Genomic DNA, 13,313 nt, shown 5'->3' on the forward strand with positions numbered 1-13,313 from the left:
ATAGATATATATATATATATATAATATGTATATATATACATTATATATACATATATATATATATATATATATATGCAGGTTATATATATATATCATATATATATATGCATGTATATATATATATAATATATATATATATATATATATATATATATATATATGAGTGATGTGTGTGTGTTTAGATATCACTTACACAGAACATACAAAAAGAATAAATTTGTCTCTTTCCGATTAAGCTTCGAAAATCCTACCACTGCATAATTCTGGCGGCAGCGAGTAACGACCCCGACTTCCTGGATTCCTTCCTTGAAGGACATCACAACGATATGCTTTTGGTCTGGAAGCAGAGGCCGATAGTGATCACTAGCATTGGCCTGGAAAGGCTGAAGATCCTGATGCAGCGCCACTGGGCGCTATTCACCACGAGCGCCATGGTCATACTCACCAGGAATACCTCGTCAGCTGGTGTGAAGAGGTATTTAATGAAATAGTATTATTATATTATTATTTTTTTTTTCCCTCTATCACAGTCCTCCAATTCGACTGGGTGGTATTTATAGTGTGGGGTTCCGGGTTGCATCCTGCCTCCTTAGGAGTCCACCACTTTTCTTACTATGTGCGCCGTTTCTAGGATCACACTCTTCTGCATGAGTCCTGGAGCTACTTCAGCCTCTAGTTTTTCTAGATTCCTTTTCAGGGATCTTGGGATCGTGCCTAGTGCTCCTATGATTATGGGTACGATTTCCACTGGCATATCCCATATCCTTCTTATTTCTATTTTCAGATCTTGATACTTATCCATTTTTCTCTCTCTTTCTCTTCAACTCTGGTGTCCCATGGTATTGCGACATCAATGAGTGATACTTTCTTCTTGACTTTGTCAATCAACGTCACGTCTGGTCTATTTGCACGTATCACCCTATCTGTTCTGATACCATAGTCCCAGAGGATCTTTGCGTGATCGTTTTCTATCACTCCCTCAGGTTGGTGCTCGTACCACTTATTACTGCAAGGTAGCTATGTTTCTTGCACACGCTCCAGTGGAGGGCTTTTGCCACTGATTATTTATTATTATATTATTATTATTATTATTATTATTATTATTATTGTTATTATTATTTATTATTATTATTATTAACTATTATATTATGAATGCGCTTCGATTTCTTGAAGTGTGGTGTGTATCAATGCAGGATAATTGGTCCCTTTTTTCTGGCAGTGTCGAATCTACTTTTTTTTTTTTTATGGATTTGCAACGACGGTGCTCCTTGTTTTAGCAAATTATCGAGTGTCTCTCTGTCACCATTCAAGATGCATGGTGACAATGAGACTTGGTAACTGATTGATTTATGATTATTAAACGGGCGTCACAGACTTGACACTGTACATCAACAGGAAATCTGTGATAAAATACCGTCGCTGCAGTAACCTTAAAAAAAAAGGTAATATAATGGACGAAAAATGACTATAGGAAGAAAGTGCCCAGAACCGAAGGCTCTTGAGACACTGGCACCTAGTGTTGTGGTGCTGGTGGAGAGATGATAAGCGTCTTAGTGATAGTAGTAATAGTAGAAGTGGTAGTTACAGTAGTAGTAGCAGTAACATTTTTTAAAACACACAAACATTCACATGAAGCCTGGCATAGAGGACGTTTAGCTGACATGTAGTCATCTTCTACAGTGCAGGAAGCAGTGTGTGTGTGCGTTGGAGAGAGTTTTTTTCCAAGTTTTTTGTGTTTATTAGAGTTTTCCAAGTTTTTTTGTGTTAGAGAGTTTTTTTTTTTTTTTTTTTTTTTCCAAGTTTTTTTTTTTGGTGTTGGAGAGAGTTTCCAAGTCTTTTTGAAGATGGGGTGAAATTCAAGTCCTGCTTGTTAGTTACAACGACGTCAAGCAAGCAGTATGAATTGATTCGACTTGAAATCTGACGCAAAACGGCGCTTGAATCACAGAAAGTTCTTGAAACAATTATCAACTCCCGGTTATTTTCTATGGGATTCGCTTTTACTCAAATACATAAATACACTCACACATGCATAAATATACATGTGTGTGCATGTGAGCATTTTAGTCTAATTTTAACCAAACTAATCTGAACTTTACAAAAATATATGAATGATTAAAAAAAATCATATTAATAACGCAGTGGAAAACTAATACACCCCAATTGTTTTCACTTTTCAGGTGGATAAACGTCTACTCTCACTCACCCTACGGCCCAGCCGAAGGAGGGCGGGTGATCAGGATAGCCATTTGGACCCCCTACCAGGGCCTAGTTCCGACACCGCTCACTGAACTTCTCCCAAATAATTCGAGGTGATGGGTTATTCTCTCTACTCGTGGCGCCATGACGATAAGTCTCATAACGTGTTTTGTGCTTCAGTCCTATATATACATACACACATACATACATAGTATATATGCATTAAGCTACAAATGTCCTTTAATAACCAATTCGCTCTACCTCGAATTGATATATTTTCATATATGTTAACAGAAGGGGAATTTTTTAGTTCATAATAATTTTGTCCTTTCGTGCATTCGAGCCAGCAACAGAGGAGAAATCAGGACTTCAGTGATATGACCGACTCTGCCGACAATATAGATATATGTATATATATATAATATATAGTACGTAGTAATATAAAGAATAAGATCAATAAAAAGCGAAAAAATGAAAGCCTGAATTATTTTGAACCGAGTTAAAATTTTAACACAAAAGAGGTTTCCTGAAACCGCTACAGTTTTCAATAATAATGTACTGATATCCTGAGGAAATCTCATCAACTTCTTATAAATTTACATTTAGGAAGCTATCGGTGAAGGAGGCGCTGAAGGACCCAGTGACTCTTAAGGATTTACTGATGAGGCCCGGAACTTTCAGGTAAGTGACTGATAGTTTGAAATGATATGAGGAGGAAATTTTAATATTTTCATGTACTGCCATGTCCTCATTCTACATTACACGAATGCTTATAGATAACATGGTAAAATTAGCATAAAGTATTACCAACAACGTTAGTACACGATATTACTGTATCTTCAACTCACATTTCAATTCAGATACGAATGGTAACATATATTTAATATGACTGGTAAAAATGTTCTGTTACAACAGAATTCCATCTAATAAAAGGAGCCCATAAAAACACCAAAATATAGAGAGAAAAGTACTATATTTCAGAGACTGCTGTCTCCCTCTTCAGGTAGATGAATGAGAAAAGTAAAAATACCACCTATTCTGTAAACTTCTCTCATTCATCTACCTGAAGAAGGAGACAGCAGTCTCTGAAATATAGTACTTTTCTCTCTATATTTTGGTGTTTTTATGGGCTCCTTTTATTAGATATTTAATATTTTCAGATTTTCGTTACAATCTATAACCGTTTTTTTTTTCGAATACACCATCAATAACACCAGTGCTGTACAGTACAGTATTGTCAACACTCCATTTGAATTCAGATATTAATAGTGACCAATATTATTTAAAATTGATATATTATCGTTACAGCATATAACCGCCTTTTTTCCGAATAACAACAACATCTGCTCTAGGTTCAAGGCGCCCGTATTGCTGCTGATCGGTGTCGAGCACTGGTTCCCTCACGTCATCATCAAAAATCAGGTCGACGACGAGCGCCAGTTTGACCTCGCCGGGTCGATGGCCAATCTACTCAGCGCCCTCGCACAGTCCCTCAACTTTACGTAGGCGTCTTTTCCCTTTTTTTTTATTTATCATTATGAGCAAAAATTATGTCTTTCTTGTAACTCAATCACTCACTCCATTGGCTCCAAGATTTCACGGTACTCTGGTCTCAATGAGGATTCTCATGTATATATAGCACTGCTTGTTTGTACCATTACAATATTTTACTGAACAGATTTCAAATTATGAGCCCAAAAAATACCGAAAGTAGATATATTTACGCCTACGGTAGGTTTTCAAAGTGAGGTCTTCATGGTCTTCTTGAGATCAGGTATCTTCAAGGATACCAGACGAGAGTCTTTGCAGCTTAACTCACTCTACCATAATCTACTTTCTCTTTTAATCGTAGGTATAGGTTGGTCCGACCAGCAGACGGCGAGTGGGGCTCCAAGAAGCCTAGTGGGAGGTGGAGCGGAATGGTCGGGCAAGTCTATTATCAGGTTTGATTTGCACTTTTATTATTTATTTAATTCAGCAGAGTCTGTCAAAGCGTCATGTCTTTTCTAACTGCATTGCCCCGTTATAAGGGTAGTGCCGCCAGTGTACCTCACGCTGTGCAAAGTGGGCATTACCTAAGGTTCTTTGCAGTATCCCTACGACTTCTAGTTGTAGCACCTTTAACTCCTTTTACTATACCTCCGTTCATAATCTCTTTCTTCCCTTCCATCTTTCTTTCCACCCTCTGCTAACAAATGTTTCAACATTATTTTCAGCGCTGAATAATCTCGTAGGTCCCAACGCTCGTCCTTTAGCCTCAATTTTATATTTCAATGCCAGCTGCAATTCCTGGATGCATATAGAATTTAGGCCAAAGGCCAAGCCCTGGGACCTGTGAGGTCATTCAGCGCTGAAATGAAAATTGACAGTCAAAGGTTTGAAAGGTGTAACAGGAGGAAAACCTCACAGCTGCACTATGAACCAAGTGTTAGGAGAAGGTAGAGAGTATGAAAGGAGGTACTGTAAATGCAACGAAAGTGGTTGCAGCTAGGGGCTGAAGGCACGCTGCAAAGAACCTTAAGTAATGCCTACAGTGCACCACATGAGATTCATTGACGGCACTACCACCCCTACGGGATTTTTTAAGCAATGAAAATTTTACGTTGGTTGACCGGGTTATGTAAAGTGGTGTCGCAGCGACTTTGGTTATATGAACCGAGAAATTGAAGGTGAAAATGACCTGGGTTAGTGGTTTTTTTCGCTATGGTAAATCTGGAGAACTGATTAGTTTTCCACTCATTTCTTGGAATATTATAATGAGCAGAAATTTTACTGCCATCAAACACTTAGAAACCTGGTTCCAGACGAGATATTGTATCGGCAATCAGCAGGGTCCATCAAACACATATAAAAGTCCATGTGCGAAACGTTTTTGTAATAAACCATGGACTTTTATATGTGTTTGATGGACCCTGCTGATTGCCGATATATTATATATATATATATATATATATATATATATATATATATATATATATATATATATATATATATATATATATATATATATATATATATAAATCAAAGTGGTATGATATTGCCTTGGAAAATAGTGGGTCCGCTAATTTTGACATGATCCGAAGTTTCTAATCTTTCCAGACACTATATATAGGCAAAATGAGTCTTAAAATGTACCATGGCGTCACAACAACTTAGGTCATCGACGCCGAAGATCGCTTAATATATAAAAAAAAACAATGTATGATATTCTCCAAAATCGATAGGTGTAAACCACCATTAAATATATGTCAGTCATTTCTCGTTTCTTTATATTTTCCAATTAGATCTGACCAGCTTCTCAATAACACCTGTAGCCTTCGAATTATTTAACGCTTCTCCCGTACCAACCAACTTAAATATTAACTTGACATAACCAATTTCTCCATCCACCAAAGATGACGCCTCCCAAACATATCTGTAGCCATGGCCTTATGTCAGTAAACGGGTCACCCGCATCCTCCCTAGGAAACCGACATCGCCCTGGGCCCACACGACCTCACCGAAATCCGGAAAACGGCCATCGATTACACCACCCCGATATTCAATGACGCCCGCAAGTTCGTTGTGGGTCAAAGTCGAGCGGAAGTGGATCCTTGGGGGTTCTTGTTACCTTTGACCCCGCTGGTCTGGGTGGGGACGCTGGTGTCTTTGCTTATCGTGGGATTCATCACAACAGCCATAGCAGAAAATTACAAAGGCGAGCCACTGATGGCGTACGCTACTGCTGTGTTTTTCCACACCTACAGGATAATCATCGTTCAAGGTCGGTATTTTCAAGAGCAACTCTTTGTAAATATTAACATGATAACTGGTTTACAAATTAACTTTCCAACTTCTTAAAATATTTTGAATCTTCTTTCCCACAGTTATCCCTACGTTAAGGGGTCGGTTGCTTGATGAGCCTTCTCCACTGCCTTCTACCATAGGCTTCATCCTCCACCAAACCTCTTCTCTCCATATCCTCCTTCACTTTATCTTGGTATCTAATTCTCTGTCTCCCTCTCGATCTTCTTCCTCGAACAGGTTCCTCCTAATCCCTCTCCACGCCCTCCTCGCCATCCATCCTCAACACATACCCATACCATCTCAATCGTGACTCTCTTATGACCAATTTTGAATACCAGGATACAAAATAAACCTAATCTCTTCCCAGGCATGACAATGAAACTGGAAAAAGTATCCGAAAGAACTATGGTGCTTTCGTGGATATTTGGCGCGATGATCATCTGCTGGAGTTACAGTACGAACCTGATGTCTCTCTTGGCTGTGAGGTACGCCCCCAGACCCATACAGTCGATCCAGGATTTGCTGGACAACGATAAGATGACCGTTATCTTCACTCCCAACACAGCTCTGACGGACTACATCGAAGTAAGTTGAATAAGGGGTTGATACTTGATGGTAGACTGCTTAAGAAAAATTGACTGATAACCTGATCTGACTGATTGGTTTGACTTAATGGCCTGATGTTTATAGTGACTTAAGGAATTATCAAGACTACCATTGCAATACCGAGAGCTCTCCAACGTTCCTTTATACTTTTTTATTTATATCCATGGTCCTCCGAATTGGTTATGCATGGAAAGCTCGGGTTTCAACGTATGGAACAGGAACTCGGGCAATGGCGACTGCTATGGCCTGATGACCTCTGTTGTTTCCTTGAAATTGCTTGATATATTTTGAATTTGAATTTTACTTCCACTTTTGGGCTTATTCTGTATTTCCGCCATTTAGTCTCTCCTCTAAGGAGAAACCTTAGTCGCGGTCTCTTCCCACGAGAGAGAGAGAGAGAGAGAGAGAGAGAGAGAGAGAGAGAGAGAGAGAATAAAGGGTGCACTGATGTCAGTGCAGAACTCAAACCGAACGAGCGAAAATGAATGGGAGGAAAATTGTTGAACTGAATATGCAGAGAGAGAGAGAGAGAGAGAGAGAGAGAGAGAGATATCAGAGTATTATTTAACCAACAGAACGTAGAGAGTGGCTTACTACGCGATATAGTAAACCTGCGCTTAGTCGGCCGATACAAAGACATCCACTTCACAGAATTCCCCAAAGTCCTGGGGACCCTCGTCCTGAGAGGAGATCACGTCATTGCCACAGACACCACAGACGGAACGCGCCTCATCGCCAATTACTTCTCGCAATTTGGTTAGTAAGGATAAATATTCACTCATTCATTCCCAATATATGCGATACAAAAACCAGATTATCATGTGACTAAATGAATCTTGTTTAAATGCAGCCTAATGTCCTCACTTAACTTTTTGCAGGCTCTTGTAATTTTTACATGGCTAGAGAAGCCTTTGTCCCTTTCGTGATGGGAATGATTGGACAGCAAGGTAGTCCTTTAGTGGAAGCCCTCACTCACAGGTAAAAGGCAACATTCTTTGTTATTATTATCACTGGAGGAACAAATCCACAGTAATGTAGATATCCAAAGGTAAATCTGTACAGATAAATTTCGGGAATTTGTTCGAACAGATCCCCGAAAGCTATCTGTACAGATTTATCTTTAAATATATGTATATCTACATAACTGTGGATTAGTTTCTCCACTTCAATACTCATGCTGCAATAAGTATTCTATTACTATTATTATTATCTACGAGGGGTGATTCTAGAATGATCATACCGGCATTCCGATTACCTGCGAATGTTTCTGTATGTGGATCGTGGCTCCATGCAACTCCCCACCCTGGATGCTACGCTCCACAGTCAACTAATTGCCAGGTAATTCGTTTACACTTTTGAGTCAACAAACGTACAATGGAGTCTTATGGAAAGGAGGTGAATTGCTGCTTCCATCAGAGGGTGATCTCGGGGATCGATAGAATGTCGATGATAATAGCAACGTTTATTATTATCATTACTATTATGATTCATGATATGGAACTGTTCATCAACCTAAACAAAGCAATGTTTCGCAGGACAAATCAGTCGCACCAAGAGTAGAATACTTAAGCAAATTTCTATGACGGGAATGAAAACGTGACATAACAGCATAAGGCCACGAGGAAAGTGAAAAAACGGAGCGCAAGATCTATGCCTTAACTCTAACATATTTTCAAGCAAACCTAAGAGGGGCTTAGAGTAAAGGCAAAAGATCTGGTCTCACTTTCACTGTGGCTATATAATTTATTTATTTATACATATACAATATATACGTAATATATATATATGTATAAAATGTGTGTATATATTTTTTTTGTTGAACACTGCAGGATCGGGGCAATCGTGGCAGGTGGGATGTATCGCCAATGGCTCGACTCAAATTTTGCGAATTCCTCTTCGTGTCGTCATATGCCTTCTAGATTTACTGTGAGAGAACCTTTGGCCATGATTAATATCTGGGTGAGTAGGAAAATAACTTCATTTACCCATGCACATATATACCCTCTTTACCTTGCACAAACACACATACACACACACTTACCTTGCACAAAAACACAAAACACCAAACACACACATATATATATGTGTGTGTGTGTGTGTGTGTGTGTGTGTGTGTGTGTGTGTGTGCGTGTGTTTTTCTTGAAAACTAAAATAGTGATGAAAGTGTTAGTAACAACCAAGGCATTAGGATTAATACTGAAGCAATAGTGACATCAAGAACTGTTAGTAGTAGTAGTAGTGGCATAAATGATTAACCAAATTAAAGTAATTAATTCAGCATTCTTTTGTTGTCAGGGACTGTTCGTTTTGCTCGCAAGTGGACTTCTCGTCGCTGGACTCATCTTTCTGCTGGAACTGTTCTTTGCGAACGTGTCTGGTGTAGTAGACATATCGGCAATTACGGCACCAGTTTTTGGCAGGCGAGAGATGTAGAAATGCGTTTAAAAACATTCTCGTACATAATATTTGTTCTCCCTCTTTTCTTACTGTGACATTTGCTAAGTTTCTTCTTGAAGTTTCACAGTATTTGGAAATCACCATTGAGCGAGAAAAATGTTATCCGTGCATGCACCGTTTCCCATTGTGTATCAACTATAGTAGATTCACATCAACCGTGCATTTGATGTCTAGGCCAGTTCCTTACGACGCTCCTGATTGGCTGTTGATAAGCCAATCACAGGGCTGGAAACTCTCAGTCTCTCGATAGAGTTCACATGGGTAGGATCTATGTTCCTCCTCTCCTGAGATATACGTCTTTCAGGTGAGGTGAATCTACTATACCTCCACTACTGGGGATCCACTGAGCATTGCTGCTCATGATGTAAGTAACTACAAGTTACGCTGTCCAACATGCCTGTTCTTACAGCTTCTCCTTCTCCTCCTCTCCCCACCAACATTACTGACTTCAGAAACGGAGAACATCACTACGCAAATCATCGAGAAAATTATTACCTATTTAATATGTTAAATATTACTCTTGTGGGGAAAGAACGAAAATGATAAATGATAAATTTAGATGCTCTCTCTTTCCTTAGCAAATAAACATTAAGTGCATTGATCAAACAAGTTTTACTGTAACCTGTTTTGTCATAATTGGTTATACGTAATGTTGTTATGAAGTGAAAATAAATTAAATCATGGATTTTTTATCAGCATACCAAAGCATTTACCACTGTAATAAAAAAAATGTATCGGACTAAGTGGCATGCAACTGGCATCACGATTACAACATATATATAACGAAAAGAAAAAAATAACATAGTATATACGCAGCTGCTTTCAGGACATGAATACGCGCAGTCTTATCACTGATTCGAAGGATGACAAAGAAATTATGTACTCTAATGACATTGTTAAACTTCACGATACAGGACCAGGAACTATAAACCAAAATGGTAACGAGCTTTTTAGCTCCTACCCATGTAAGTACTGGTTGAACAACTCATAAATAAAGTCTAGATATATAGCTCTCAAGGAGGCCGTTTGCAAGGTCTCTATTATTATAATAAAGGTTTCTTTATGCTCTTATTGAATTTCTGTTCCACTACACCTGTGGAAGTGTTATAACAAACACAAAAGCGCCTCCTGACCAACACTTGCTCTTGCCACAGTCAAGCGATTTGTCGTCCTAGCGCAACGAACTTCTTCATATGTTATTATTTCATGATTAAAAGCAAAAAACCGATGGAAAATTCGTTTCCAATGTTAAAAGTTAAAAGAAAGACAAGATCATTAAGTGTCTTCCATTGAAAAGGAGGCAAAGAGAACCTTATAGTCACCACGAGCTAAAAAAAAAAATAAATAAATAAATAAATACAGGAAAAATAAGTCTAATTTTCTTAGGCGCAATCGAGTTTTTTGTAAAGTGTAAAATACCTAGTGAGCCACAGCCCATGAAACTTCAGCCACGGCCCGGTGGTGGCCTGTCCTATATAATTGCCAGATGCACGATCATGGCTAACTTTAATCTTAAATAAAATAAAAACTACTGAGGCTTGAGAGCAGCTGCAATTGGTTTGATGATTGGAGGGTGGATGATCAACATATCAATTTGCAGCCCTCTAGCCTCAGTAGTTTTTAAGATCTGAGGGAGGACAGATAAAGTGCGGGCGGCCAGACAAAGGCATCTCAATAGTTTTTTTTTTTTATAGAAACTAAAAAGAGTGACATTATCCGGATGAAAATCAAGTCGATCATGCTCACAGCCCCTGACTGACGCTGTCGAAGTCGACAAAAGACAGCTGGAACAGGGTGGCCTTTCGTTCGACAGTCAGTGTGTAGGAGATTGCTGAATAACTCAGACATTTTGGCGAAAACTTGCGATGAGTTTGGACGCTTAGGAGAGGAAAGAAAAGAAAACTGAAGGTTACATGAATAATAATTGGTGCCGCACGAAAGTGATAGTGGCCCAGATAGCAAACTTCATATAAAAAGGAAAAGATAAAAACTTTAAAAGAAAAGAAGAAAAAAAATGTTACGAGATGAAAGACGGAAAATTGAAATAAGAAGAAGACTTTCCATAGTTGTGAGAGAAGAGTTAAGAAAAGAATAGTGGAGAACAGGAAGACGAATAATGACACGGAAGGGGAAGAAGAATGAAGAAATAACGGCTGGAGGAAAAAGGAAGGGAACAGAAGAACGGGAGAGTATTTGATCATGATTTTCCGTAAAGAATGATTTCATGCTTTAAGTTGAATAATCTAAATGTTATTAAAAAAAAAATTCCTTTACTCTAGATAATCTCGTTTTGACCTTTGCGACTCATGTCATTTATTCATTTTTTTTCCCTCTTCCTCCTTTCCATTCCGTCTTTTCATTATGCCGATGGGCAAGCATTTGCCCTTCTTACTTCCAAATCATTATTTATTTGCAACTACAGTTTTGTTTTTTAAGCTTTATTATATTTACTACTACAAATATATTGAAATTCATACGTAAATGGCTTAAATTGCTATTAACTTGCTCAGTAAGAATCCACAAAATAGAATACATCTGTTTAAAAAAAAGAGAGTGAGAGAGCAGTGTTAGAAAAGAAAAATATTCTTCAAATCAGGGACTGAAAGACTGACAGGTGAGTAAAATTTATACCTGAGGTAAAATAAGTAAATTGAAGTACACATAAAAGGAGGAAAGAAAGAAAAAAACTGAGTAGGGAAGAATTCTGTCCAGGAAAACGCACAAAGAAACCTTTCCGTCCCAGGTTCAGCCTCAACCGGAAAATTGTGACAAATCCCTGCACAAGTTTACAAAACGTAAATATAACTCGATCTTCCTCTTCCTTGAAACGGTGCAGACTCGAAGCATTCCGCTGAGACACTGAGTTCGAAATGAACCAATGTGTTCTTTAAAAAGACGATCGCCTTACACTATAGATCATTTATGAGTTTATAATTTGGATTCAGTAATTTTCTATAGTCATTTTTTGGACTGTAACTCTTAAAGACGTGAATTCTTTCTTGAGTAACATATTCCGTCCAGTTGAGCAGTGAGCAAATAGCTACGAGTGAGAAATAAGTCGGTGATTAAATGCTTCGGAAATCGTATCATTGCATTCTTTGATTAACTCGTCAATTGTGGAAAAGTAAAACTGGATGACTAAAATTCTATTTACTGTGTTGCTTTTATTTTGAAATATGCAGTATATAAGCGTGTATAGAGAAGCGACTTCAAAGAAAAAGATGATGAATTATTTGGAAATGCAAGGCTTCGTCAAATAAATTTTCCATTTCAACACACAGTGGGGAAATAACGGCATCTGTCTGAGAAAGCGAAAGAAAGTTCGGATAACGTCCCTCTTAATAGGACCGTGGTTAACCCGTGGGTTAACCCTTGGCCATACTCGCCTAAAGAACGGAGACAGTTTAATAACTGATGTTTTTGCACACGCAGAACTACAGGTGTTCAAGTATGTTTACAGCATAGCCTTACATTTCTCAGCCCGTCTTAACAGTGTTATGCTAGCAAATCATTATTTTTCCTAGCCATGGCAACCGGTTTCCCACTAAAAGAGGTCAACAAGGGTCCGACAAAGCCACGTAAGCATTTCGTCTTTCTTCTAACGTCCATCGTCAGCATTTGTATCTTTTTCCATTACAGTCACCTGGTGAACTCATTAGATGGAGAGGTAAGGTTCTTATTATTTTATCTTTTTTGACAACAACTAGAACAGATAGCAGTTATTCAATGCTAACCATGATAGAGTATACGAGCTCGTTTTTTTTCTTTCTTTCTTTGTTTGTATAGTGTTTTTACGTTGCATGGAACCAGTGGTTATTCAGCAACGGGACCAACGGCTTTACGTGACTTCCAAACCAAGTCGAGAGTGAACTTCTATCACCAGAAATACACATCCCTTACCCCCTCATCGGAATGCTCGACAATCGAACCCGCGTCCACCAAGGTGGCAGGCCAAGTCCATACCGATCACCCCACTAGAGTATACGAGCTCAAGAAGAGCTAGGAGAGAGAAGGGGTGACATTTGTGGTGGGAGGTGCAAAGGAGTAATCCCTTACGTTCTGTCACGGAAAAACTACCAAATGACGATGATCACCTAAGTGACTTTAATGTATCAGATACATTACAAAAAAACTGAGGTATCTAATAACTCTTTCTTCTGCTAATTGAAATTAAATTAACTATTATGAAATAAACAGTAATGAAGTTGTGAAGCTAGCTAGATTCACTAAATCTATGAGAATGAAAAGTTCTAAAATAAAAAATA

General features: G+C 38.4%; 1 protein-coding gene across 1 annotated transcript; it reads left to right on the forward strand.

Annotated features, from left to right (window-relative positions):
- Nucleotides 1-431: 431 nt before the first annotated feature.
- LOC135213788 (probable glutamate receptor) lies at nt 432-9,024 on the forward strand. Its single transcript, XM_064247916.1, has 9 exons — nt 432-475; nt 2,806-2,880; nt 4,052-4,142; nt 5,665-5,962; nt 6,353-6,570; nt 7,167-7,347; nt 7,470-7,569; nt 8,421-8,550; nt 8,887-9,024. The coding sequence occupies exons 1-9, from the start codon at nt 432-434 to the stop codon at nt 9,022-9,024; spliced, it is 1,275 nt and encodes a 424-aa protein (XP_064103986.1).
- Nucleotides 9,025-13,313: the final 4,289 nt, after the last annotated feature.

Source organism: Macrobrachium nipponense, chromosome 43 (genome assembly GCF_015104395.2).
Source record: "Macrobrachium nipponense isolate FS-2020 chromosome 43, ASM1510439v2, whole genome shotgun sequence".
Classification (NCBI taxonomy): Eukaryota; Metazoa; Arthropoda; class Malacostraca; order Decapoda; family Palaemonidae; genus Macrobrachium; species Macrobrachium nipponense.

Bases quoted from the DNA above. Each gene is read 5' to 3' on its own strand.
- LOC135213788 (XM_064247916.1), top strand. From the start codon at position 432: ATGGTCATACTCACCAGGAATACCTCGTCAGCTGGTGTGAAGAG. The intron at 476-2,805 runs GTATTTAATGAA...ATTTACATTTAG, and splicing joins TCGTCAGCTGGTGTGAAGAG to GAAGCTATCGGTGAAGGAGG. The intron at 8,551-8,886 runs GTGAGTAGGAAA...TTTTGTTGTCAG, and splicing joins TGGCCATGATTAATATCTGG to GGACTGTTCGTTTTGCTCGC.